Below are 26,080 nucleotides of genomic sequence, written 5' to 3' on the forward strand. Positions count from 1 at the left end.
CGCCCCTGCGTTCCACTGCACTCATATCGGGCAGGGCTCAACGTCCTCGGAGTTCGTACCGAGGCACCAAGGGCGGCGCCACTGCTTAAGTCGAATGCACTCCGCCATAAATGTCCTAGCGGCAGATCATTGAGTAATTGGTGAGTCTTTCCTCGTCGTTACCCGGGCACCATGCTGAATATAACCTAGTACTCTAGACAGTAGCCCGGTCCACTCGGAAACGGGGGCGGACGACGCCTCGTATGCTTGAATGACGAGTGATCGCGTTGATGCTGAGGCTCATCGAGGCTCCCGCGCGGACGTGTGACCAGCGGCAGGTCAGTGCATCCGGGCTATCGTTGGCCAATCTCGCGACGCGTCCGCTCGTCCTCGCGATCGGATAGGAGTGATCCCGCTGGAATGATTCCTATATTCGTGTGCGGTGTGTCCCTCGTCGAGCCCAGACCGTTTCTCATGGATCAGAGCAGCGGAGGGTCTAGCTCCTCGAACCAGTACGTGTATCTCTGCCGAGCGCGGGGGACGGCACTACGTGCTGAGCGCCCCTTCCACGGGAGCACCTCGAGCCTGCGAAACCATCTTCCGCGCGCGCACTTGGCGCCTTCTCTGCATCCGTTTGACTTATCAAACACAGCCGTGGGCAGACGGAGGCTCGCTGCTGCTAACACGCTGGATCTTGGATCAACACGTGCCGTGAAGTGTGCCGCGATGCCTGTGCGCGTCCTCGAGAATGGCTGAGCGTGCGGCCCAGAGCGCTCGCTGGCTCGAGAAGGCACCCTGGTTGTTCGTCCGGGGTCGATGTCTCAGAAGCCTGACGTGCGTTCGGTCCTACCCATCCACTGGACCACGCCCCAGCCAACAACATTCCCTTTTCCGGCTCTGATCTCATAAGACTCCCCTGTTAGGACGGTGTCAGCAGGCCGTTCGTATATATACCGTCCTCGAGAAGGGCTCGCCGCACTGTGTCAAGACCTATTCCCCGTCCTCCTCGAACTCACGTCTTCCAGCCCGCCCCCATCCCGATCAAGCAACACTGTCACGTGAGTAGACACACTCCCCGGCGCCAGCACTGCACTTTGCTCCGGACACTGACTTTCGTTCCGACCGCTCCCTCCTCCGCTCCCTCCTTCTCCGTATCTCAAAATGGCCTCGTTCTGCGCCGCTTCGCGACTTCTGCATCAACAGGAGGGAAAACAATGTAGCTAGAGCTATTCCTCTCGCGAACTCGATAGTCACTCACCGTGCTGCGACCCGCCACCACAGGGCCAACGTCTTCGTGAGTACACTGGAAAACATAGTCAGATCTTCATAGGGTTAATGCATCTTCTAGTTTGATGTCGCTATCGACGCGAAGCCCACAGGCCGGGTAGTCTTCAAGCTGTACGACGATGTCGTGCCGCGGACGGCTACAAACTTCCGGGAACTCGCGACAGGGCAACACGGTTTCGGCTTCGCGGGGAGCTCATTCCACCGAGTCATTCCCAACGTGAGCATGGCGACCGTCTAGACTCTCTGAGGTCTTCTCATCTTGCGCTATGCACCAGTTCATGCTTCAGGGCGGTGACTTCACACGTCATAATGGCACCGGTGGCAAGTCCATCTACGGCGAGAAGTTCGCAGGTCGGTGCTACTCTACTCATACCATGTGGCCCAGAAGCTGATGTGGCTTGCAGACGAGAACTTCAAGCTTCGGCACGACAAGCCTGGCTTGCTGTCCATGGCGAACGCAGGGCCTAACACAAATGGGTCTCAGGTGCGCTTCGGCTTCTCAGACGTGATGAATCTGTGTCAACTGACTTGTCTGCCCCGTGTGCCGCTTAGTTCTTCATCACGACGGTGGTCACGTCATGGCTGGACGGCAAGCACGTTGTCTTCGGCGAGGTCGTCGAGGGCATGGATGTCGTGAAGAAGGTGGAAGCCGTTGGAACCGACTCGGGCCGGCCGAAGCAGAAGGTCACCATCACCTCTTCTGGCACCCTCTAAATCAACACTATCACGCCACGCTTCTGATGCCTCGTCATACATAACCGTCGATGCTCTGTCTGCTTGCTTCGGTCCCGTCCCGATCCAAAAATTCATCTTCACCGTATTGTGTCGTCACAACGAAATACAGTGGACAGTGAACAGCGCCCTTTCACTCTTTCGCGCAACGCGAATGATTTGTTCGGCCCTCAAGAAGCCGTAATCTAAACCACTTCGGCAGGTCTGAGGAAGCTGCGCGCAAAGCGATTGTAAACGCTGCATATCGAATGGTGCAAGCGCGTCTATCTGTGTCTACCGCCCGGGTGTTGTCAATCGAGGGATCACCACGTTCCAGCTATCCCTCGTCGAGGCTCGCGGGTAACGCCCCACTCACTCATCCAATACAGGATACATCTCTCCCAATGCACGGTATGTCGTAAGCATCATGACGTATGATCTTCCGCTCTTCCCACTCTGCAGAGATAGGCATTAATGTGTAACGTTGAATGCTCCGCACAGATCAGCTTCGCCGAATGATCGCGTACAGTGCGCAGAGAAGGGCGTAGGCTACCCTCCGCCCTCGTCCACTGTTGTGCGCATTGTCTCACGCTCATGCATTACGGCAGGGATCATAAAGCGCCGACTGTGTCTAACTCTAACAGCGGACCATCTTGCAGACGATGTGCGACTATGTGTCTGCCATATCGTATCATGTCTTGCGAGACACACTAGTCTATCGGGTGGCTGATACTCAAGCGGAACATGCTCTGTTGAAGCGGCAGGGTTTGTGTCACAGAGGTCATGGACATTCCTTTACTCGATTCTGTCGAATAGCAGCGCTGATACCGCTTCAGCACGACACGTTACTTCAAACATACTCACCTCCTACATCCCCGTCATCCGAAGCGGCAGTTGCATGCGGCTACTGCGCCATTAAACGTGCATGCGCGGACTTCAAGATAACCGAACACGCCCATCCTCGAGGCATCCTAGTCGGCACCGGTCCGCCCGGTATCTAACGGCAGACAAAGCATACCAGGACCCGCGCCTTGGAGCCTTCACAGTATCTCCTTGAGGTTGCGTCAAGCGCAGTGTTCCGCCTACCGCCAAAAACTGGACCAAACCCGTGCCCGCAGAATGGCGATAAGTGAGTGCGCTGAACTCGAAGCCGACCCTGCATGAACCTTCCGCTGACGCGGTAGATGATCCGGCCATTCTAAGTACCTACCGCAAGCACGGTTCACCGCGGTTCGAATGATCCGTCCTAACGAACGTTGCAGGAGCTTAGGCGGATAGTACCGTGTGTCAAGCGCGATATCATGGGTACAATGGGAACTCGCTCCCACCAAAGCCTTTCAATGCGCCCGGATGACAGCGAGTAGGTGAACAGCTTGATACGCCATAAAAAGCGCACTTAATGCGGATGAGCAGGGCGGGGAGAGGACGGGTGGGGGCATGCGTGCCGTCCATCATCGTCCGATGACTGGGGAAACCGTGCGCTCTAGCAACGATCAGCCGGATAGGAGTATATCGTCCGGGTACGTAGGTGCTTCTCCTAGGCTTGCGCGCTCCGAAGTCGCTACGGTCCTCGACGGTTGTACGCCACCAGGGCGGAGCACTGAATCGTCCATATCCGACCGTCGTCAAGCGGCATCAGCAGTCCAGACCGCTAAACAGCGTCTAGGCAATGGGAAACAGAAGAGTTCTGGCCAGCTATGTTGGGGAGGATCTGAACTGCGTCCGAGTTGAGATCACAGCTCCGAGGCCGGTAGGGTTTGAGAAAATTTGCAGGGTGGTACGAACGACATGGGCGGACATTATGCATTCATGTACAGCCCAGCGAGCACCATGACATGCATTGCTGAGCGTTGGAAGCGGACCGGGCTGAAAGGGCGAAGCATCCTGCGGCTGAGAAATCATCGACCCAGAAGCAGCGAACTTACCGTCAAATGTACCCAAACACTGCCAAAGAACCTATGTTGCAAGGTAGTCAGCAATCGACACGAAATGGACCCACCCTCCTCCTCCTCCTCCTCCTCCTCCCTCACAAGATTTGACCGCGGCTCGCAACCAGCAGTCCACATTGGTCCATACTGTATCTCTGCACACGCTGAATACGATATTTTAATGTGTAGATTGGGTGTTAATATAACGTGGTGGTACAAGTACACAAGAAAGCATCCTCTGGGCAGGTCTACCACGTACACCGTTCCAAAACCAATAGCACAGGGATGTCATACTGATATCCACCTACATCTATGAGGGTATGCAGAACGCAATAAATGAGCAGTATAGGGATATGCGAGGGCGGACTAGATGCGGTGACAGATGACACGGAACGCTAGGCAGCAAACTCTACCAGTGTTTTGGTCTGTGGTGCTGAGATGTTAGAGGCCTCCCGATAATATGGCGGACAACGGTACACGCACCCGAATGGCTTTATTCCTGTGATGTTGAAGTAGGTTACAGACTGGGCGTCCATTGTTCTCTTGTACACTGTGTTGCCCCACCACGACTGTATTGTGCCGTTGCCAATGCTCCCGTTAGCGGGATACTGTAAGGTGAAGTAGATAACGAGGACGGCTATCGCAACGCCGGAGTCCATCGCCGCGGAAAGGATGTCTTGATATGCCGAATGTAAGCTCCACGAACATCATAGGACTGGAGTAGAACAGATGTAGATTGACGCACAGTTGTACTTCGTCCACCACGAGAAGTGTCTCCGGCGAATGACGTAGTTGAAGATGAACCCGACGATTGTCCAGGGGACGTAATTGAGCGCGGACGCGGGTGGTATCCATTGCGAGCCGTTGAAGATCACAGGGAAGTTAACGTATTTGAAGATGGAGTTCGGCCACTTGAGCGAGATGGCGTAGGAGACTAATGGACAGACGGCACCCATGATGAAAAAGAAGACGAGGCCGCTAAAAAGGTACTCAGGCATCGTGAAAGAGGCGTGGTGAACAAGCTTACTAGTAGATCTGACCGTTCGAGAATTGCCGTGCAGGACCGATGACTCCCCATATAAAGGAGGCCGTCCCGAATACTTGAGTTGAAGGACACTGGAGCAGCACACTCAGCAATGGCGCCAGTCACCAAGATACAAGCAGACCGACCGTGAAGCCATCCTTCTGGTCAAGATTACATATGTCGGGTATATTGGTGAACATCCACGATTGCACGCCGAGCTGCACTGTGCCGGCGACAAGTGTGGCGATGACTTGACCCCAGAACATCGCTCGGGGACTGAATGAACCGTTTAGTCAAAACATAGCATCATGTTACAGTGTTGACTTACGGAACTTTCATGTAATGCCCCAGCTTCATATCGGACGTGAACTGCAACGCTTGGAACATGCTATAGTAGCCCCATGTCTTGAACAACATCATCGCAATGGGTTTACCAGGGAGGGCGTAACCGATGATGAGCTCCGCAATAACACTGAAGAGAGCCTGAGTGGTCCACATCATGAAATGCAGTACAACGGACATACTTCAGGGCAATCTGTTGATTAGTGATGGCTTGAATCATACCACAGGGCACGGTATAAATGAACGCTGACAGACACGTCAATCCTGTAGACCTGAAGAACAGCTGGGAACTTACACAAGAGCAGGGCGAGTATGAGGCCCCACACCGGGAATTCCGTGTCCCAAACCTCGATGGAAATAACGGCAAACCCAAACATAGATACTACAGTCGCGGAGCGTGAATACAGAGCTGGACTATGTGTCGGCCAATCCACTCACCTAGAATCGCACCATACCACCACTCAGGGACCTGCGGGTACCGGTTCATCAACCGGGCATGGATGTCCGGCTGCTCCGACAACGATCTCCTCGACTGCACCCAGATCTGTCTGCGGAAGTACAGCACCGTGTGCACGATCGTCGACGTGATGGACGCGAACGAGAGGCCGTACGATATCGCGAACGTCGTCGACAGGAAGAGCGGCGAGTAGTGCTCGTAGCCCGTCTGGTTGAACGTCCCGGTGCTGGTGATGATCCGGCTGATGTTGTACGCCTGCCCCAGGTTGTCGTACGATGTGCGCGAGGACATCGGCATGTACTTCGCGTACCACGTGTTCGTGTAGTACAGGATCGGCGTGACGAACCAGAAGAAAACACGAAGCCGAATGCGACGTTCGCTTCAGCCCACCACGGCGTTGCGAGCGGCGAGAAGTTGTACGCGATCTGTGCGAGAATCGGTCGAAGGCGCGTGGCGAATATGACGGTACTCACAATCTGATTCCAATCGAACGTAATGAGGGACATCCCAGGCCGGACTCGTACCCAAAGAGCTGATTCACGACGACATTGTCAGGTACGATCCAGCACACCCAGCTGAAGTAGCTCAGTGCTTGGAAGATGTAGCCCGGGAAGAAGTACCAGCAGAAGCTGGCAGTGAAGGCGTACGCAAAGAACCGTTCCCGCGAGATACCGGCTCTGTTGCCCATCCCGACATACTGCTGCGAATGGAGCGTGTTGAATAGCGCACAGGTGACGAGGTTGGTCGGCCAGATCATAGACGGTGGCTGCACCAGGTACCGTCTGCAGATGCCACCTATCGAGAACCCGATCTGCCGCCAGATGTCAGCCACGGTACGGAACAGACGCATGCAACTCACCAGCTGCGTGGACATCACAACCATCCACTGGTAGCTGAAGTTGTAGACCTGGTCATAATACACGCGCTGCACCGCAATAATGTCCGTCTGGGCGCACGTCAGGTCATCAATAATCACGGCGAGTCAAGACGGAACTCACGGCATATGCAGACGAATAGCCGACGGTGGCCATGATCGTGATCAATACATGCTCCTTCACAGTGAATGGGCCGGGGTTCAAGGACATCCCGAAGAACTTGACCCTAGGCATCAACCTCGCCCACAACCGGCCAATAGGGAACGACAATAGTTGGGCGACAACCTAAACACCTCGTAAGACTGAGAGCAGACACGATCAAGAGCTGCTACGTACTCCGGTTACGGTGATAGAGGGATATCGGAAGAAGAAGAATTGGTTCATGCCAGGGAGGATGATCGACCAACAAAGGCCGATGCACCACGCCCGTATTGTGTTGACGGGCATGTCGGGATCATCCGTGTTCGCGACCGCAGACCGGACCTCGGGATATGGCGAATCATCCTCTGCATAGAATCGATAGTCAGCGCGCAATTCCATGTCCATGTCCGGGTACTTAGTAGCTCAGAAGTAGGTGCCTAGCGTAGAATGTCATGTATGACGACCCAGCCCAGGTGACACTCTACGGACCAGGGAATAAAGGCTATGGATCGCAAGAGACAAGAGCGCCTCACGGGAAACCAAAAACAGCCTGCATTGTCCGACCGCTCCGCCGACATTGCAGGAAACCCGCCGCAATTGCACAAAGTACAACAAACTGAGGACATGGGTCCTTCTGAAATGACTGCACACATGCGGAGGACGTCGGGTCTTAACTTCATGACAGGTGGTCCGCGCCCTTCAGACGTTCTCCTCGTCCACCCTGAAAGCTCGGGCGCGGAGCAAGTACTTGATCCGCGAACCATTTGCGCAGCGGGTACGTCCACGCCCTCCGAGTTTCCCGGACCAAGAGACCGCAGCGAGGTGCACCAGGCCCATGTGAGGACGTTCAACGATGGTACTCACCGAGGCCAACCGCATCGAAGTCTATGTTCGGGTCATCGAATTCAGCGACTGGAACAGCGTAAACTGTTACGGGTGCCTATTTAGCCAAAGGGGTGCCATGGGGAGTTCGCACTCGCTCGTACCTTGCTTCTCGTTGTCCAGCTTCTCTGCAATAGAGCTGCGTGGGCTGGGAGGGGGTTTGTCGTCGGGGACGAGGACGGACATGGGGGTGCCTGGCACACCTCCTCGCACACGACGACCGTAAGTATATGACACCAGATAAGGAAGAGCGGTTTCCGGGGTCGTTACCATACATGTTTGATCCCGACTGCTTATGTAATCTACGAAGCCGCTAGTACATGTGGCTGCAGGTGGCCGCCCACTTCACTTGTTCCAAACTTGTTCACTGCTTTCACTGCGCTCGCTTAGACTGCCCCAACGACGCTGCAAAGAATCATGGTGACCCATGCTGGTCTTCCCGGGCTACTACGTCTCTCAGTGGCCGTCACCGATAACTACTTATCGACTGGTCAGGAATCGGCGCCATCCGTTCACCGTAGAACGAAGCTAGTCTCATATTTCCCCACACGATGTGAGGGGTCTTATATACGAAGCACGACGCCTATATTTACAAGGCGAAGCAGGCTCTCAGTCGTAAGTACTCCTGCACCGGCATTCGCGGGTTGTTTGTGACGCCGTGTGGTGCGGGAAACTGGGCTACTGCTCCTGACATCCTGCCCCACAGCAGCCGGTACGGTATATTATGCTATTCTAAGTGAGTGGCCCTCTTAGCCGGCTTCCTTCCTCACCAATTCTTCACACGACCAGCGCCGTCAGTCAGCCACCTCTCGTGGTTTGACCAATATCTGCACCCGCGCGCTGCGACGCGCTACCTATTTTCGGCGGAAACTTTACTCCGACTGATGATGTTGTCGTGTCCGGGGCTAACTCACCCTAGGAGCCCTGATGTCCACATTGCGGTGGAACGATCCATGCGTGCGGGTCGGATGTGTTACGAGCCAGCGCATTCTCCTCCGTGCAAATCACAATTTTCGGGACTGCAATTGGCACGGTACTGCAATACGCAAGGTTTCGGCGTTGGACGGCAATCTACAAACTGTACCGAGGCAGTGTATATGTAGCATTGCCAGTGACAGCCGCCAGGCGTTGCCATATGCTCAGTCGTGCATGTCGGACCTCGATCACCCTCGGAGAGGGTCGCATGCCAAAGGAGAACTTACTGACCACGGCCACTAAAGAATCTGAAAAAGGCCGGCATTGGACCGGCAGTCTCTCTGCGCGTCGTCAGGAGGTTCGCCGGTGAACCAGCGACTTACACGGGTATATATATGTAAGTATGGCTCTTTCATGTGTCTGAAGCTGAGTCGGAGCCTGGGCCTGAGGCCTGAATGTTGTACGTCCGGTTTACCATGGAAGAGAGTGCATTAACTCTGTACAGTATAGGGAGATGTACGAGTCGTAGACGAAACTTACGCACGACGTACAGGAGTCTTGACAAGTTGAAGGGACTCCCGCTCACGTCAATGACGGGCTTGAGCTGCACTTGGGCGGCATGGAACATATTCATAGGTCAACCTCTGCTCTGACAATCCTGACAATCTTTCAACAGAACCACGCCCCTCTCCTCTGCGTTCTCGTCTTTCCTGCCCAACCGCCTCTTCCGTCCATACCACTGTCTCTGACGGCTCTACGCCCGCTCCACCGCAATCTTGAAGAATCCCCAAGTGAATGATAATACAACAGGTCAACGAAGCGGATAAGTTATCGTCTCTCCTGCGAGAGAACGTAACGAAGGAGTTTATGGGATGGAAGAAGGTTCGTGATCGCAGCGGATAGTATGTGCTAAAGAGAGTCGCTCAGCGGGTCAAGACGCGGTATGCAAAGCGGGGTGAAAGGATGCGCACCGAAGCGATCGTGTACATTAGTAGAGCGTGCCTAAGCGATCGTGCACGAATAGCCGGCATTGCCGTTGGTGCGGTCGTAGTCGGAGAGGACCTGCGAGGTCTCGATCTCCTCGGAGGGGACGGGGACAGAGATGTCGAAGAAGGCGTCCATTGCGACCTGTGGGCTGTTGGATCGCGAAGAAGAGGAAGGCCTAGAGGATGAGGCGGGTGCGTCTGCCTATGTCTCGGTGTCCTGCTTGCTTGGCCGCTTTCCTGGCAGCATGCCAGTATTTATACGAGTGCCGCCGGTACTGCGGCTTGCCTCCGGTCGACGAAGACAATTGTCCCTGCCCCTGAGGGTTTTGCCTCCGGCATCCCGATCGTTCACTGAATAGAAACCCGGGCCATGGATGCCGTTCCGAAGTGCAGACCTGCTGTGTCATTCGTCAATTGTGTTTGCCCGCCTCGAGGTCCTGCTGACGAGAAGGATGGATATTCACCGTGAACGCACATCCATACACTAGGATGTTTTCAGGCACTACGCGATCCTTGACACGAGACGGCATATTTTGCGAATGCCGGTGCCCACATGCCTGCCACAGGCATTGCACGGGATGGAATCCTGCGAAGTCGACTCTCACTGTGATTATTGTCTTGCTTATGACGGCGCATTGGCAGGTGAGTAAGGTTTCCCGTTTCCCGTCCTGACCAGCTATTCATTTGGCCGAACTCAGGCGTTCCGGACGGCGTGGTCGACGCTGGGGCCCAAGACAATAACGAGCCTCCGAGATCGATCCTTCGGTGTCCTATCGTGTCAGATACCATCTCCGCGTTCAGAACGGAGGTAGCATTGCATGAGACCGAGTTCTCACCTTATTGTCAACTATACCGTCTTGAATCCCCTTGATCGAGCTCGAGCCAGTCTCGGAGCGCCGAGGTGATCGACTCAAAAGGCGAGCTTTAGATCCTAACATATGCAAACAACAGCTATGCAAGGCTGCGAACATGAGTTACTTACATGACGTACGTCAGATCTTTGCCAATGGGCATTCATGTCGCTCGGCTGGTCAATGCGTGAACCATCAACTCAATATACAATGTACATGCTACGAATTCAATTGCTTCTACGAACGGCGGAATAAAATGCACTACATGACACAGGGCCTCGGGAGTCGGCGACAACTACTGGAACGTACATCATCTACTACATCAGAGCAAGTTACTGTCAGACCACAAATTTGTTCAGCTTGGATATGATGATCTCCAAGCGACCCCTAATCTCCATCAGCCGCTTGCGTTCCGCGGCGCGCTCCGGGTCCTCCTTGAGTAACTCTTTGAGTCGTTCCGACGTATCAGGGTCGTCCAGCTTCAACTTGCTCAGCATTTCCATTTTGAGACCGTCGGCGAATACTTGATTCAAATCCCGTTGAATCGTCCGCGGGACGTGGTCGATGATACGCTGTAGTATCTATCAGCAGCACTTCCGTCGAGTCACTGCATACGGGAGACACACCTTATAGGCGACCTGGACGTAAGCCCGAACATGAGCCATTAGTTGCATCTCGTTCTCGTAGTTGCTCGGAATCTGTAGAGTTCTGTGCACTCGTGTCATGCTGGGATTGTAGAAGCCAAGAACATAATAGTCCGCGTAGAGGTCGACAACACGGTAGTGGTGTAACCACCCCCGATAAATCGACTCATAGTAATGCACGTTCTCAGTGCGATATGGTACGCCCTCCCGTAAGACGACGTCGCGAAGAGCACCGTCGACGTCGTCGTGGACATGTTCTACAGCGGCCATGATGATTGGTCTGCAGACTACAGTCAGCGAGAGCTGAAGCGACGTCCAAGACATATGTACCGCATATAGTTCTCGAGCGCCTTGAAGTCGCCGAAGTGCTTGACGATATGCTTGTCGATGTACCGGTGCAGAATCGCAGTGCATTCCTTGAAGCACAGCAGGGCTGGACCAAGCCACTGATTGACAGACAACCCGATCAGGTATTCCTTCGCTTCGCGCGGGATTGCAGGGGGCATCTCCCAGCCAATGAAGCTAGCACGCATTCGGATGCTCAGTAACGCAGCACTTCTTTGGACATAGAGAACTTACTCTTCAATTACTTTCCGTACCTCAATGAGACCCATTGGCTTGCTACCAACGTTGTCGTCCGGGTCGCCGCTCTCAGGGGCGACATTGTTCCCAGCAGCGTGATCTGGACTCGGAGGTCTGACATGATTGGTGACCGTTTCGAACGGCCGGAAGTCGGTAAGGTCGACCGGATAGCTCTCTCGAACGTCGGTGAGCCACTATGCTTTCGCTTGGGAAGTCCCTCCTGTCCTCGTTGCGCCCGTGGACGTCGTTGCGCAGCGCGGTGCAGAAATCCGATATTCGACCGACGACCTCGGTCATCGGATCCATCGTGAGCATTGTTGGCAAACGACTGATGTCGAGCTTCACTGTCGCAAGGCGCGCGTTCGCCTCTGCCTTGAGTCGTGGGATACTGCATCGAAACTTGTGAGCATGGGTGGTCAATTGATCTGCGCGATACTCACGAGTCCTCGATGACCTTCATCAGCAGTTCACTCAGAAAAGCGATGAGGTTGGGAAGGCCCAGACGGCCAGGGGACAAATTCTTCCACGGCGCCTTGGATGCGAAGAAGCGCTGTGCTTCTGCATCCAGTTCCGCGCGAGTAATCCCTTTCCCCCGCTGCTCGTCGTCGGGCAGGCGGGTCACGTAGTAGCCATGCTTGAGCCTGTCGTGCTCGCTGCGTCCTTGAATTATATCCAGCCATGCCTTGTGGGCCCCAATATTCCCTTCGAGCAATTGATCCGGTTTCGTCACGACGCCTGTGGATCGAGAACACATCCAGTATCAGGTCAAGGAAGAAATGACATCCTTACCTATGGTCCGCGCGCCCTCCGGATCAGCTTTCTGCGCGAGATTGGCGGCCCGTTGAGTCCGCATGTCCCCTGTCCGGTGTACATTAGTGGCATGTACAACAGTTCCAATGTGTGACCGGCTTACCGCTTGCCGGGAGGGTGACGAGTATGATTGTATGCTTCTCCGCAATGTAACTTTCCGTAAGGCTTTCCACAAGCTCGATCACCTCATCTTTGTCGTTCTGAATGAGACCTGATTTTTTTGCGCTCAGTGCAATTGAAATGCCTGACGTTCGCACGACAATCACCTGGTAGATCTATGAAGGCCAATTCGATGCCACGAGGATCGTAAATGTCGATCTCAACGATGCTCTTCGAAAACTCGAGGGACGTGGTCACGGCTCGCAGCTCTTGCTCTGTCTTGGTCACGAAGGAATTGCGGGGCGCAGTAGGATTTAGCAAGGCGATCTGCGCTCGCCGGATCCATAACTCGACTTCCGCCTTCGACGTTATTGGCGGACTGAATCGCTCTCTTGTGTTTGAAGAACCGGCGTCGGGGCTGATCTGAAGAAAAATGTCGCACGACCACGCTTTCGTATCAGAGAAGACCCTGCATCGCATTGGGCATCTGGAACGCGGATGATGTCAATCGCGTCGAGGTAGATACTACGACGATACATGATCATGGATTACCTTGTACAAGTCCCAGAGTCTCGTGGAACGCTTATCTGCTCGGCTTTCAGCATGGATTCACTATTGGTGTTTTACTGAAAACAAGGACTCACCCCGGTGATCGCTTCTACGAGTGAGCTCTTGCCAGCTAAGCCAGACCTGAGATTATGTATGGATAGAAATAAAGACGGTGCGCTATACCTGACTGACCACCGATTACGGCAATTTCGGGTATCGCGATCTCCGACGATGCACTGCGGGTCGAGTCAATGAGAAGAACAGCGACAACGGAGCAGCCCCGTACCCAACATCCATCAACTCCTTCAGGAGCTTGTATACCTCTCTGCGCTTGCGTGCATAGTCGCTATCAGCAAGACTAGTAGTAGTAGTAGTTGTTGTCCTGTCTGAGGACGGCAACATGATGGGACGAATCTGAGGCTGTGTGGCAGAGTTCGCCTGCGACGTGGTTTGTGACTGTGTCGACGTCTCTGAGCGACGTCGCAGAGCTCCAAACATCGCCTCAGTCTGTGCGGAAGTCGATTGGGGTAAACGCGAACCAGCGCATGGCACGGTGAACTTTATACTTAGCGTAATAGTCATGAGCGTCAGGCATATAAAAATCAATCAATTCGTATCTTGGTTCTTCAGAAACGTGCTGATGCTAACTTGGTTGATACAGTCCCGGGCTTGCCGATGAATCCTGGTAGTAGCTCCAATTCCCTTGGGGTGCAGGCGCATATCCAGGAACGCATCACGGCAGTGTCAGCTTTTGCAACTGTATGATGGGTATGCACGAGAAGAACCAACGACGAGTCATAACGTTCCGCGGTTTCACGTCGTTGGCGAGGGAATTGTCGAGGTGAGAGACGTGAAGCATGCACGGCGCGTTCGTCCAATCACCACGAGGTGACTATTCCAAGCTTCCATCAGAAAGCATCCGCCTATAAAAGGGCATTACCTTGTCATTCGGCAGTCAAGCAGCTTACTGTTTTCCATATTGGTGGTACTTGTTGGCAATCCCAGTCCAATGACAGTCGACAAGCACAGAAGTGCACCGTGCGCGACAGCGCCCACGTAGATTTGATGGTCCACTGTGCTGCGTGCATCTAGGGGCGACGTAGCTGCACAGCCGGAACGCCCTGCCATGTCTACCGTTGCCACCAGCGCGAAGCGTCCAGGTGAACACGCGGCCGAGGATGGGGAACTTGCGCGGGTGCAGGTAGTCGACGATAATGGAGTCGAACTGCCGGATGAATCCGCGCGTAAGTGCTGTGTGCGAATCGATCAAGAGAAGGTGTGCCGCACCCCGATATGACTGTGCATGACCAGGCTGACGCCCAGGATGCCGTCGAGGAGAGGATAGCTGCTGCCGCTCGTGGCGAAGGCGGCGACGGTCAAGGGCACGAGACCCGCGGAGATGAGGCGCTCGAATGCCCAGTGGTACGAGCCATGCGACTTGGAGGGAGGAGGGAAGGTGGTAGGGTCATCCACGGTGCCCTTGTAGATGGCTGAATGCCACGTCGGTCAGAGATATACGGAGAACGAGACTCGAGGACACTCACGTTCACCAGACACATATACGGCGTCCGAAGACACGCTTATACAATGTACAAACGGACTAAGATGCATTACATGACAAGACCTCGGGAGTTGGCGACAGTCACAACGTAGGCTGTGGCAAACGTGCTCGTCGACCGTCGTTTCTCGCTTGTTCTAACATATGATTACGCTGAAACCCACGAAGATAGTGTGTATATATTCATTCTTCGTCCAGAAAGTCGGCCCATCGCTCGTAAAGCTGAGTCACAATGATCAGCCCTACTGCACCTGCGATGGCGTCGAGTCTATCGCGCCCCTTCAGATCGCGAAGCTGCTCAGCTTCACTACAATCTCCTCCAAGCGTGCCTTATCCGTCGCAAGCTGCACACGCTGCGCCGCCACCACCGGGTCCTCCTCAAGCAGCTTCTCCAGCCGTTCCGACGCATCCGCACCCCCCAGATCCAACTTCTTGATGAGCTGTTTCTGCAAGCCATCCACGAAGACTTGGTTGAGGTCCTTTTGGATCAACATCGGGACGTGATCAATTATTCTCTGTCGCAGCTCAGTACGCCAACTCGAGTGCGTGGGATGAGGTGGGATGGCACCTACGAACCTTATACGCTACCTGGACATAGGCGCGGACATACGCCATCACTGTCAATTCGTCTTCGTGCGGGCGAATAGACGCGGATGGAGACGGGGACGCAACTTCGAGTCGATAAGATTTTATCACTGTCACTAGCGCTGAAAGACACAGGGTAAGCAATAACATACATTGTAAGTGCTCATCGTGTGCGACTTACAATAAGAGTATGCGTTGCCGTACGATGCGCGGTAGTGTTGCAGCCAGCCCTCTCTAGCCGATATCAGGTTGTGGTTATTCTGAGTGATGTATGGGGTCTTTTCCCGTTCGATGGTGTCGCGCATGATTTCAGATACGGTCTTCTGGCGCTGTAGACATTCTTCCCTGATGATTTTGCTATGCGTCCTCATCAGTTCAATACATTGCTAAGTCGAATCAAAGATGAACCGACCCGAGGTATGACTCTAGAGGCTTGAACTGAGCAAAGTGCTTCAGAATTTGCTCGTTAATAAACTCGCGCAAGATAGCACAGATACGCTCGTAGCACGCAACAGCCGGGGCGTTCCACTTGTCAACAGACAATCCGATGAGGCGTTCTTTCGCCTCGACGGGATGTGAGGGGAAGTTGCCATCCAGTACATCTAGCAATGATTATCAAGACGTCAGTGGATGAAGACTGCCCGCACAGATAGCGCGTACTTCTTGATCGTGTCGCGTACTTCAATCAGATCCAGGGGCGCCCCATCGAACTCGGTGTCCATGCCATCAATGTCTGGGTCCATTTCGTCACGCTGTGACTGAGGATCGTCGGGCCTTCGATACTGCTTGTAGTCCACGAATGGGCGGAAGTCCGGGCGGGTCTTATAGATCGCTATTTTGAAGTCCCTATAGACGTCTTGACTCGATGCACGAACGCTTTGCTCTCGTTGCGGCCATACACGTCCTTCTGTAAGGCCTGGCAGAAGTCCGATATCCGACTGGAAACTTCGACCGTCGCATCCGTCTCCCTCTCCTCGGGCAAGAGACTGATGGCTTGGTTGACATTCGCGAGCCGCGCGTTAGCCTCGTCTATCAGTCGCGGGATGCTATATCATCACACATCAGCAGTACTTCGACCACCGAGTTACAAGTGGAGGGCGTACGACTCCTCAACGATCTTCATGAGTAGCTTGCTAATGTCCGCGATGAAGTTAGGTAAGCCCAGTCGACCGGAATTCAACAGCATCTTCCACGGCGGCGTAGACGCAAACAGCTCGTGAGCACGCCTGTCCAACTCCTGGCGGGTGAGATTGTTGCTCCTCTCAACATCGTTGGGCAGGCGGACGACGTAGTAGCCCAGACTCAGCTGGTGGGAAACCGATCGTCCTTGGAAGATGTCCAACCATCGCTGCTGCAACCCTCTTTCACCGTCTCCCAAGTTGTCCGGCTTTGTCACGACAGCTACACACCTAGTCAACGAAGAACCGACGGTTCCTCAGGACATGGCATTACCTATGGTTCGTTTTCCATCAGGATCGACATCCCTCGCCAGGCGTGCAGCCTGTTGATTCTCCATATCATCTATGAAAACGGATGTTCGTATGGATGACTGCACAACGTATACATAGTTGAAACACCTACCGGCGGCCGGGACAGTGATGAGAATGATTGTTGACTCGTCTGCGATATAATGTTGGACAAGGCCTTTCACAAGAGTGATCAAGTCGTCCGAGGCTAGGTTCTGCACAAGACCTGCGATGCAATCATAAGCTCCAGCACACTGTTGTAAACACTCAGCCAGAGACACTCACCCGGAAGGTCTATGAAGGACAGATCTGTTCCCTCAGGGTCGTTGATGTCGACCACGATGACGTCCCGTGAGAACTTGCGAATCTGGGGGTCGGAGGTGGTGAGAGCCTGGAGGTCCTGGTGTGTCTTCGTCTTGAAGGAGTCCGCCGGGGCGTGCGGACTGAGCAATGCGGTTTGCGCCCGGCGGATCCATATCTCGACTTCTGCTTTGGATTGAACTTTGAGCACCGGGCTGAACGAGACCCTGCGAAGTTGTCCCTCTATCCCGTCTGGGTCATACTCGAGAGAAACTTGACACGACCACTCCGTCGGTTCCGTGGAGATCGTGCACTCCATCGGGCATCTGGACGGCACTCATCAGTTTGCCATCGCCGGACGTAATGCTATGGATCTGACCTTGTACATGTTCCACTGTCGCGAGGAACATTGATCTGCGCCAAGTTGTGGACATGCGAGTGGCGCTGAAATCATGGCAACACTTACGCCAGTTACCGCTTCGACTAGAGAACTCTTGCCAGCTGTTCAGTCCATGAGAGTTGTACAACGATACACATATTATACGACGACGTACTCGACTGTGCACCTATAACGGCGATCCGAGGGATACGGATGTTGGACTGTGCGCTAGTGCAACTATTCAGCTGGACGCCGTGCAACTCGTGGAAGGCCAAATCGTACCCGAGACTTTTCAGGTCCTTTAGGAAGCTGTAGACTTCTCTGCGCTTACGCGCATATTCCGTATCCGCAATACTTGTGCCTCGTGAGGTCGCCATGGCTGTAGGATAAGCTGTTGTGGCTTGCGGAGGAGTGGGTTGCATTCTCTGCGAGCGGTGTCTCAGCCTATTTAACATCGCCCGAGGCCGTGCACTGCCAGTGGGTTGATATCATAGCGTCCACTAAGAGGCGGCTTTATGGAGCCCTTATCCGTCCCTGAATACGTTAACCGCGTTCCACAATGTTCCCAGGATTCTCAGCGCTCTCGAGGAACGTTTTGATGAGTCCCTACATCACAGGTGGGTGCCCTTGTATTGCGGTCGTCCTTGGGAATCTGAAATGATATGTTACCTCAATGAACTCACCGTACAGACAGGCATGGTAAGGAAGCACCGCAATCAAGACACGTACCTGATGTCAGACTAACTCTGCTTGCGCATGGCCAGCATGGCTGTGTTGTATATGGAACCAATAACTGCTTGTGTTCGGAATACGAGAGGCTGTTGTAGTGGGCCGTTATATTGAGGCTGAACAAGAAATCTCCGCGAGCGCACAAGTACATCGTGCGCTACAGCCACGCACATAACATTGACGAGCCGCTTTGCTGCTATACAGGGGAAAACGTGCATCTAGATGCAACTTAGCTGCTCAATCGGGTCGTCGTCGCTCTCTGCAATGTCCACCGTTGCCACCAAAGATGCCTTATGCGTGCCAGACCTTGGCAATAAGTTCAGTGAGACCTGTTCATCGCACAACGGTTAGCTTGGGATCGAGGACACCAAGTAACACAACTGACCAATGTCGTTGGTGTTGAATTGGTAAACACCGACGAGCACACCGACGGTAGTTGCGCGAAGCGTCCAGGTGAACACGCGGCCGAGGATGGGGAACTTGCGCGGGTGCAGGTAGTCGACGATAATGGAGTCGAACTGCCGGATGAATCCACGCGTAAGTGCTGCGTGCGAATCGATCAAGAGAAGGTGTGCCGCACCCCGATGTGACTGTGCATGACCAGACTGACGCCCAGGATGCCGTCGAGGAGAGGATAGCTGCTGCCGCTCGTGGCGAAGGCGGCGACGGTCAAGGGCACGAGACCCGCGGAGAGGAGGCGCTCGAATGCCCAGTGGTACGAGCCATGCGACTTGGAGGGAGGAGGGAAGGTGGTAGGGTCGTTCACGGTGCCCTTGTAGATGGCTGGATACCAGGTCGGTTTGAGACATGCGGAGTACGAGACTTGGGGTTACTCACGTCCACCGGGCACATATGCGGCATCAGACACGCTTCGAGCTGCACTCAATGGTGTCCGAAGAATGAATCAATTTGTTGTATTGCAGCGACACGACGTTGTCAGTGCGGAAGCGTTTGGAGCGTACGGGCATGGCAAGTAAATACGCGAATGCGTGAGACCAGACATTCCCTGCGCTCTGCATGTAACGACGCACCGTGGGCAGCAAGCGGGCGAAGCGACCTCGGGCAAAAGTGGAGGCGAGGCGGGCGTTGATGGCTGAGCGGGCGACGAGGGCGGAGGACATGGTGGTGGACGTCGATGTCGGTGTCGACCGCGTCGGGCGAACGTCACAGAGCGCGGGTCTTTCACGTGCACCGCCCAGGTAGACCGATTATCGCCGCGTCCATTTTCGGCAATTACGGAGCGTCAAATGAGAGCGTCGTTGTTTGTCGTTTGTCCGTCGCGCTCCCCATTTGTTGCGTAAGTTCAAAGCAAGTCCCAGTCAAAGAGAGGAGGACTCCGGGGTATTTCATTTTAAGACCTTCCACACGGCGCACGTGAGGGGTCTTTGTCGAACCCCGTCAATTTTGTGGCACGCCGCTTCAGTCTGCAGCCCGGGAGGACGCGTCCTTCGGCCAATTACTAATCTGGCCCTATTTAGTCCCCTTGACATTCGCCAGCACCATTCAGCGCCATTCATCGGGCTCGTGCGGGATTACGCGATCTATTCGAAGGTGAGCGAGAATAGGTTGCTACTGACTGAACAGTAATGAGTGTATAGGTATAGTTTCTTGTACGGCACACTGGCGTTTGTGACTGAGTTCTGACTGGCAATTGACCAGATCAACAAAAATGGCACCCATAAAGCTGGCTATCATAGGCGGGGGCCCTTCCGCGTTCTATGTGGCATCTCGGCTACTCACCTTGCTACCACACGCAAGCCCACAAGGGTCCATGCTCAAGATCCACATGTATGATCGCCTGTGGGCGCCTCATGGCTAGTACGATACGGCGTCGCGCCAGATCACCGGAAGTCAAGGTAGATCCGCTGCGTGTCATGCATACGAGCCATGCTGAACCACGACGAGTAGAACTGCACCCACAAATTCGATGACGCCGCGGAAGATCCCCGTCTGCGCTTCTTCGGCAATGTCAACATCGACACACCCTCGCAGAACCCGGACGCGGTGACGCTCCCGCTATCGTCCCTCCTCCAACACTACACACACTTGCTATTCTCTACAGGGTGTACAGTACCCTTATTACACCCAGCGCTGCCACCATCAGCCTACTGCGTACCGGCACTCTCGCTCGTTCACTGGTACACACAGCATCCATCTCGTTCACCTACCCCGCCTCTCGACAAGATTTCGCACGTCACACTCATCGGGCAGGGCAACGTCTCTCTCGACATCGCACGCATGCTCTTGACACCGCCGTCCGAGCTAGCAAAGTACGACGTCCCCACTCCCGTCCTGGATGTCCTCGCGCAGTCCGCGGTCGAGCACGTCTCCATCGTCGGGCGGCGCGGCCCGTTCCAGGCGGCCTTCACCACCAAAGAGCTGCGCGAGATGATGAACCTCACCGACGCGTCCATGGTCTCGCTGGACCCCGCCGCGCTGGAGCCGAGCGACGGTGCAGCGCTGACGCGCCAGCAATCGCGCACGCTGCAGCTCTTGCAGAAGGGCTCGAAGAACAAGCCCGGGTCGACGCGCAAGACATGGTCGCTCGACTTCTTCCGCTCGCCGACCGGCCTCGTCCTCCCCAGCGAGCCCGCCTCCTCGGTCCGCCCGCCCGCGCACCTCACCCTCGCGCACACGATGCTCGATCCCTCCATGCGCGCGGTACCGACGGGGGAGACGTCTACGCTCCCGACGTCGCTCGTGGTGACCTCCCTCGGGCACCGCGCGGAGCCGAGCGCGCCGTGGTACGACCCCGCGCTGGGGCACCTGCGCACGCTCGGCGGGCGGGTGCTCGACGCGGCGGGGCGGACCGTGCGGAACGTGTACGCGAGCGGGTGGGCCGCGGTGGGCGCGCGCGGCGTGCTCGCGGGCACGATGATGGACGCGTACGCGGTTGCGGACACGATCCTGCGCGACGCGTTCCCCGGCGAGGACGTCAAGACCGTGCCCGTTGGCGACGTCGATGTTGGCGCGGGGGCGCGGACGGGCGGGACGGAGGCGGATGGGGAGGACGTGCTACCAAGGACGGCCGAGGGGGAGGGCCCCCCGGTGGAGGTTGAGAAGGCGTGGCGAGAGGGACGGGTGACGGACTACGCGGATTGGAGGGCGATCAATGCTGAGGAGGTTCGGAGAGGGCGCGAGAAGGGTAAGGAGCGGGAGCGGATGGCTTGGGAGGAGGCCCGGGCGTTCCTAGCCCCTCGATGATTAATATTGTTGCTTGTTGACGATGTGTTCACAGCGATGCTGACTCTGCTCGTATGAGCGTTTTTGAATGATCATGCATTCCACTGCGCGCGGTGTTCTGACTATGCAGCTTAATCTGGCTAATATGTAACATATCGTAGTGACTGACGCGATCACGTGTACCTGGCGCCGCGACGCGTGTGGGTCGCTTAACGTTGAACGTTGAACATTAATTGCCGTATGTACTGTTTCACACTCAGTCTCGTCGCGCACAGCACCCACAATAGCTGACATGTCTCCCCGTCACCCAAAGCGATCATTGACAACGTTACAAGTAGCCAGCGAGTTGGTTGCACAATTCGACGTCAGTCTATTTCCTACCCAACTGCAGCATTCTCCCAATGACACTCCCCAGATCGTGAAGACATCGCTGCAGCCGCTCGGACAAGGGACCTTGACGCCACGCCGCTGACCGTACTGAGACCCAGGTCAAACGTACAGATGCCGCCGTGTACAACTACCGACCACTCAATCTAGCTCCCCTACCCGTCACGATCTGTTATCCCATGTACGCCAAGTTCCTCTGAATGATAGCTGAGCCGCATGTCCCTACGAACGAAGAGCTCGACAGCGCTGACGTGCTTATATATGAGTCCTCTGACGAGGTGTGTGCTCACAGGGTTAACGTCGTTCTATACTGACGCGCTGCTAGGAATCCCAGGTTCGGCCTGTCCGACAAGTGTATTGCTGTCCCGCGTTCCTCAAAGGGATGGCAGGACCCAACAGCGGTGCTGTACTCGCCGACCAGCTCATTGCACAGACGCTGGCAGACTACATCTCTGTCATGGAGTCTCGCCCGGAGCTCCTGCTGGACGATGCCGACCATCGTGTCGCGAGACTCTTCCGAGCACTGAAAGTGTGTACCAAGGATATGAACCGATATTACGCACAGGCACAGGAGATAGCCCCAGCAGCGCTCCCGCCCGCTGGTGGTGTCATAGGCAGTTATGGGCCTGCCTATACGACGACGAGGACGACGGAGACGCCAATAATGACGACGATAACAAAAACAGAAACGAGAACGATCATAACGACGACCACGACAACGACCACGACAGCGACAACAACAACGACATATATGTTGGTCGAGTTCGTGTATCCGGCGTACAACCGCGCAGCCCTCGAACTCCTCACGGCTCTAGAGCCCGCGCACATCGCCTCCCTCTGGACGGCGGTGAGGACGTTGCACGAGCGCGGATTCGAGCTCGGTGACCTGCGCCACCCAAAAGAACCTACCATAGGACGGTGACATCTACCGATTGACTTCGACCGGTGGGGGAAGGCTAGCGAGGCGCGGTATCCGTTGGGCATCCGAGTGACATCCTTCTGCGCGGCGTGTACGGCTGGGCGGGTTGATTGAGGATGTGCACGACAGATATCATTTCCGTACTCTTACAAGAGAGGAGTTGTGACAGATTCAATGCCAACTCCACTGTTCCGTATATACTCGTGGCATGGAGTGCATATACAATTCGGCTGTAATCAGAGGCATTCATACAAAGATTCGAGTGAGACGGACACGACACAACCCAAGCACAGACAAGACACGATACAAGTACACTACTCACTACAGAACACACAAGACATGCATGCTTACATCGGACACCCCACCACCGCTCAATGCGTCATCTCCAGCATAACCTGCAGCCTGTTCGGCTGCCCGCTCGGCGTGCCGTTCGCTGCCACCTCCATGAAGCTAATGCTCATGCGCCCTCCACACGCCCGCGCCATCCCCCAATCCTCCGCACACTCGCACAGCAGGTGGATCTGCGCGGTGTCCCCGCGCAACACCACCGTCGTGTGCATGCGGTTCGTGCTGCGCGCAGAGGCACCACATCAGCCGGGAGCCCATTCCTCACACGACGAGAAGCAAAGACGCCACGCACCTGAACGGCATGTCGATGTACGAGACGAGCTCGTTCGCGGCCTCGCGCACGAGCGCCTCGTCCAGATCCCTCCCCTCCTCCTTCGTCACCTTCCATGTCCCCTGGAACCGGAACGGCGTCTTCTGCGCCTTCCACCGCCCGATATGCGCCATCAGCCCCTCAAAGAGCGCCTCGGACGTCTGGTACTCGGGCACCAGCCCCGCCGGTCCCGCCATCCTCGGAAGAGGCAACGCCGCTCCGGCCGCGAGGTGCGGTGCAGCGGGGGCGGAGACGGGCGGGCGTACGGCGGCCGCCTGTGGGCGGGGCGGGCTCTCGGGGTTGAGGGACACGCGGAAGTTGTAGTAGCCGCCGCCTTGCGCGTGCGCGCCGTAGTACCACGGCGGGGGGTTGCTCACACCCGCGCTGTTGATCGCCTGCGCGAGGGCGGTGGTAGGCGCAGACAGCGACGCCGGGTACGCGGGGGCTTGCGGTTGCGGTTGTTGCGCGGCGCCGGTGCTCGGACCCTCTGCGGTGCCCTGTCCGCGCGAAATGCGCTGCTTCTTCGCAGGGGGCGGGCCGTCCTCGCGCGGTTTCTCCTTACCTCTCGCACTGGGCGCCGCCCTACCCGCCTTCGCGCCTTTATCCTTCCTGGCCTGCGCGCGGCTCGTACCGGGTGTCGACGGCGGAAGCACGAGCTCCTCCTCCACCCGCGACTCCTCATCGCGCTCGTCCGGGTCCAACCCACCCAGTTCGTCCTGAAGGGCCATCCACCCGTTGCGCTCGACCATCACCGTCTCGCTCGACCAGCCCGACCGCGTCTGCCCCTCGTCCTCGTAGTCCGCGACCGGTATCTCCCGCACCTCCCCGTCGTCGTCCTCCGCGCCGCGCGCGCGCTGCTTCCCCCGTGCACCGCCCGCGCGCTTGCCCGAGTGCAGATCGTACGGCGCGGAGGGAACAAGAACGTACGCGTTGTTCCGTTTCGGAACAGACGGCGCGTCCTTGGATGGGCCCGCCCTCGTCACCGGGCTGCTCCGGCCCTCCAGCGCGTCGACGATCGAGCGCACGTACCCGCTCGACGCCCTCTCCCTTTCCCTTTCCCTCTCCTTCTCCTTCTCCTTCTCTCGCTCCTTCTCCCTCTCCTTCTCCCTCTCTCGCTCCCGCTCCTTCTCCCGCTCCCTCTCCGTGACCTGCACGTCCCCCTCGCTCTTACGCCGATTCTTGCTCCCGGGCGGGCGGCCCCTCGGCCTCTTGGGCGGGTTCGGCGTGCTAGGGTTCGGCAGAGGGTGTATGCGCGGGCGGCCTCTCGGCTTCGGTGCTGGTACCGTCTGCGGAGCAGGCGCAGGCGCGGGCGCGGGAAGCGGCGCCACCGAACCCGGGAGGGTGTTCTTGCGCGGGCGGCCGCGGGGTCGTTTCGCAGGGCCGCTCGGCGGCGGGATGAACGTAGGCGCAGGCGCCGGGGCAGACGGGGCGGACGCGCGTGCGGCGACGTGCGTGCTCGGGAGGACGGTGCGCGTCGCGGGGTGCGCGGAGGGCTCCGCGAGGGACTGGGCGCGTTTCGCGGGGCGCGGGGGCGCGGGAGTGCTCGTGCGGCGCGCGGTGCTCGCGGCGCGCGGCTTCGAGCGGGAGCGGGCGCGCGGGGGCCCGATCTTCACCGCCCCGCTCGGGTCGCGGCCGTTGCCTTTGTCGGCGGGCGCAGTGGCGGGGAGGAGGGGGAGGTCGGCGGCGCGGACGGCGGAGCGCGCGCGGCGCGGCGGGGGGCCTACTTTCGTGGGGATGCCCGCCGTGAGCCGCGCCGGGGCCGGGTCCGCACCGACCCTCGCTCGCAGCGTGGAGGCGGACGAGTGGGAGCGCTTCCGGCCCCGCGTCTCCTCGAACACGGGCACCTCCGGCGAGACTGGTGCCTTGGCGGCGCGGGCGGGGGTGGTGCGCCTGCCGCGGCTCACGCTGCGGGTGCGCTTCGGGCTCGCGGCGGCGTTGCTGCGCGCCGTGCTCTGCGAGCGGGCGCGGCGGCGGGGGGCGGCGTCGGGCGAGGGCGTGCGCGTGGGGATCGCGACGGTGATGTCGCGGTACGTCTCCTGCCAGACCCGCGCCTCTTCGCGCCCCGCCGAGCCCACGTCGCCGCCGCCGTCGTCGTCGTAGTCGCCGTCGTCGTTGTGGTCGTCGTCGGTCTCGCGCCTGCCGGCCTTCGCGCTCGGCCTCCCCCGCGGGGTCCCGGTTCTCTTGAGCCTCGCCACGCCCGCTCTCCCCCGCACCGGCTCCGCGCCCTCGCTCTCGCTCTCCTCGGACGGCTGCACGACGGGGCTGTCCGCGCCGGGCTGGGGCGTGGGCGAGGACGTGCGCGACTCGGCGGTGCTGAGGCGGCGGCCGGCGCGGCGTTGCGCGAACTTGGATTTGTACACGCGCGGGGTGGACGGCGGGCCTGCGCTGCTGCCGCCGTAGCCGGACGAGTTGCGGCCGGGGCCGGGGCCGGGGCGGGTCCAGTCGGGGGATGGGGGCATGTGTGGGCGGCGCGTTCGCTAGTCGGCCGCGGGTGGTGGTTCGGTCGGCGGAGAGTGGCTGTCGCAAGGACGTGGTCAGAGATGTCGATCAGAGAGTACGACGGCGTCGCGCAGTGGCGACAGCGGACTCTGCGCATGCTGTGCAGCACGTACGCGGGCACGATAGACGATCAGGCGCGATGCGACGACTCACCACGCAGACGTGTGCCTTTGAGGCCACAGAGGTGGTTGTTGACAGCACGCGATGTGCAGCCAAATGGTGAGCGCGACACTTGCAGCCCCTTGATAATCGAGACAATCGAGCGAGTGGACGGCGGTGGCTGTCGCGAGCGAGGAGTGCGCAGTGCGAGGCGGGCGGGCAGGTGAGGATGACGAGAAGGCGAGCCGGTTCCCGC

General features: G+C 57.1%; 8 protein-coding genes across 8 annotated transcripts; 3 read left to right on the top strand and 5 right to left on the bottom strand.

The window, feature by feature from the left end:
- Positions 1-1,140: 1,140 nt before the first annotated feature.
- On the top strand, positions 1,141-1,980 carry B0H18DRAFT_958246 (cyclophilin-like domain-containing protein; the record flags this gene model as incomplete). The annotated part of the gene is made up of 6 exons (XM_048042674.1): positions 1,141-1,195; positions 1,230-1,273; positions 1,328-1,483; positions 1,542-1,617; positions 1,671-1,750; positions 1,819-1,980. 6 exons carry the CDS (start codon positions 1,141-1,143, stop codon positions 1,978-1,980), a joined length of 573 nt encoding a protein of 190 aa, XP_047888505.1.
- Positions 1,981-4,077: 2,097 nt separating this feature from the next.
- Positions 4,078-7,857, bottom strand: B0H18DRAFT_1033606 (OPT oligopeptide transporter). The gene is made up of 14 exons (XM_048030191.1): positions 7,731-7,857; positions 7,609-7,671; positions 6,940-7,109; positions 6,727-6,888; positions 6,588-6,674; positions 6,253-6,539; positions 5,658-6,107; positions 5,454-5,543; positions 5,258-5,401; positions 5,076-5,205; positions 4,933-5,021; positions 4,651-4,883; positions 4,389-4,581; positions 4,078-4,330 (listed from the first exon to the last, which is right to left on the bottom strand). The coding sequence occupies exons 1-14, from the start codon at positions 7,810-7,812 to the stop codon at positions 4,315-4,317; spliced, it is 2,196 nt and encodes a 731-aa protein (XP_047888506.1). The 5' UTR covers positions 7,813-7,857; the 3' UTR covers positions 4,078-4,314.
- A 2,620-nt stretch (positions 7,858-10,477) lies between these two features.
- Positions 10,478-13,988, bottom strand: B0H18DRAFT_1033624 (P-loop containing nucleoside triphosphate hydrolase protein). Its single transcript, XM_048030192.1, has 13 exons — positions 13,711-13,988; positions 13,349-13,655; positions 13,246-13,298; positions 13,158-13,192; positions 13,066-13,100; positions 12,681-13,000; positions 12,491-12,625; positions 12,045-12,339; positions 11,800-11,992; positions 11,602-11,777; positions 11,353-11,544; positions 11,005-11,302; positions 10,478-10,950 (listed from the first exon to the last, which is right to left on the bottom strand). The coding sequence occupies exons 2-13, from the start codon at positions 13,642-13,644 to the stop codon at positions 10,717-10,719; spliced, it is 2,262 nt and encodes a 753-aa protein (XP_047888507.1). The 5' UTR covers positions 13,645-13,655; positions 13,711-13,988; the 3' UTR covers positions 10,478-10,716.
- Positions 13,989-14,901: 913 nt separating this feature from the next.
- On the bottom strand, positions 14,902-17,727 carry B0H18DRAFT_1123440 (P-loop containing nucleoside triphosphate hydrolase protein; the record flags this gene model as incomplete). The annotated part of the gene is made up of 14 exons (XM_048034691.1): positions 14,902-15,135; positions 15,197-15,327; positions 15,387-15,562; positions 15,618-15,769; positions 15,853-16,051; positions 16,081-16,251; positions 16,309-16,606; positions 16,658-16,726; positions 16,787-16,897; positions 16,957-17,297; positions 17,351-17,385; positions 17,438-17,472; positions 17,526-17,578; positions 17,633-17,727. 14 exons carry the CDS (start codon positions 17,725-17,727, stop codon positions 14,902-14,904), a joined length of 2,100 nt encoding a protein of 699 aa, XP_047888508.1.
- Positions 17,728-18,108: 381 nt separating this feature from the next.
- On the bottom strand, positions 18,109-19,307 carry B0H18DRAFT_1033638 (mitochondrial inner membrane protein). Its single transcript, XM_048030193.1, has 5 exons — positions 19,137-19,307; positions 18,917-18,955; positions 18,660-18,862; positions 18,465-18,597; positions 18,109-18,408 (listed from the first exon to the last, which is right to left on the bottom strand). Exons 1-5 carry the CDS (start codon positions 19,198-19,200, stop codon positions 18,371-18,373), a joined length of 477 nt encoding a protein of 158 aa, XP_047888509.1. The 5' UTR covers positions 19,201-19,307; the 3' UTR covers positions 18,109-18,370.
- Positions 19,308-19,890: 583 nt separating this feature from the next.
- Positions 19,891-21,283, top strand: B0H18DRAFT_958250 (uncharacterized protein; the record flags this gene model as incomplete). The annotated part of the gene is made up of 2 exons (XM_048042675.1): positions 19,891-19,935; positions 19,988-21,283. The coding sequence occupies 2 exons, from the start codon at positions 19,891-19,893 to the stop codon at positions 21,281-21,283; spliced, it is 1,341 nt and encodes a 446-aa protein (XP_047888510.1).
- A 566-nt stretch (positions 21,284-21,849) lies between these two features.
- Positions 21,850-22,642, top strand: B0H18DRAFT_1214481 (uncharacterized protein; the record flags this gene model as incomplete). Its single annotated transcript, XM_048036575.1, has 2 exons — positions 21,850-21,927; positions 21,975-22,642. The coding sequence occupies 2 exons, from the start codon at positions 21,850-21,852 to the stop codon at positions 22,569-22,571; spliced, it is 675 nt and encodes a 224-aa protein (XP_047888511.1). The 3' UTR covers positions 22,572-22,642.
- Positions 22,643-22,678: 36 nt separating this feature from the next.
- On the bottom strand, positions 22,679-26,079 carry B0H18DRAFT_1214482 (uncharacterized protein). The gene is made up of 2 exons (XM_048036576.1): positions 23,209-26,079; positions 22,679-23,138 (listed from the first exon to the last, which is right to left on the bottom strand). The coding sequence occupies exons 1-2, from the start codon at positions 25,683-25,685 to the stop codon at positions 22,940-22,942; spliced, it is 2,676 nt and encodes an 891-aa protein (XP_047888512.1). The 5' UTR covers positions 25,686-26,079; the 3' UTR covers positions 22,679-22,939.
- Position 26,080: the final 1 nt, after the last annotated feature.

Source organism: Fomitopsis serialis, assembly GCF_022376445.1.
Source record: "Fomitopsis serialis strain Sig1Antser10 chromosome Unknown B0H18scaffold_98, whole genome shotgun sequence".
Lineage (NCBI taxonomy): Eukaryota > Fungi > Basidiomycota > Agaricomycetes > Polyporales > Fomitopsidaceae > Fomitopsis > Fomitopsis serialis.

Excerpts from the sequence above, each read along its gene's own strand:
- B0H18DRAFT_1033606 (XM_048030191.1), bottom strand. The coding sequence starts at position 7,812 with ATGTCCGTCCTCGTCCCCGACGACAAACCCCCTCCCAGCCCACGCAGC. Across the intron at positions 6,540-6,587 it reads TTGTGATGTCCACGCAGCTG|ATCGGGTTCTCGATAGGTGG; the intron begins GTGAGTTGCATG and ends ATCTGGCGGCAG. Across the intron at positions 5,402-5,453 it reads AATCAACAGATTGCCCTGAA|TGTTATTGCGGAGCTCATCA; the intron begins GTATGTCCGTTG and ends GGCTCTCTTCAG.
- B0H18DRAFT_1214482 (XM_048036576.1), bottom strand. The coding sequence starts at position 25,685 with ATGCCCCCATCCCCCGACTGGACCCGCCCCGGCCCCGGCCCCGGCCGC. Across the intron at positions 23,139-23,208 it reads TACATCGACATGCCGTTCAG|CACGAACCGCATGCACACGA; the intron begins GTGCGTGGCGTC and ends CTCTGCGCGCAG.
- B0H18DRAFT_1033624 (XM_048030192.1), bottom strand. The coding sequence starts at position 13,644 with ATGACTATTACGCTAAGTATAAAGTTCACCGTGCCATGCGCTGGTTCG. Across the intron at positions 13,299-13,348 it reads AAGGAGTTGATGGATGTTGG|TGCATCGTCGGAGATCGCGA; the intron begins GTACGGGGCTGC and ends CTCGACCCGCAG. Across the intron at positions 11,303-11,352 it reads GCGCTCGAGAACTATATGCG|ACCAATCATCATGGCCGCTG; the intron begins GTACATATGTCT and ends TGTAGTCTGCAG.
- B0H18DRAFT_1033638 (XM_048030193.1), bottom strand. The coding sequence starts at position 19,200 with ATGTCCTCCGCCCTCGTCGCCCGCTCAGCCATCAACGCCCGCCTCGCC. Across the intron at positions 18,863-18,916 it reads CGCATATGTGCCCGGTGGAC|CCATCTACAAGGGCACCGTG; the intron begins GTGAGTAACCCC and ends CCTGGTATCCAG. Across the intron at positions 18,409-18,464 it reads ATTCAACACCAACGACATTG|GTCTCACTGAACTTATTGCC; the intron begins GTCAGTTGTGTT and ends TGCGATGAACAG.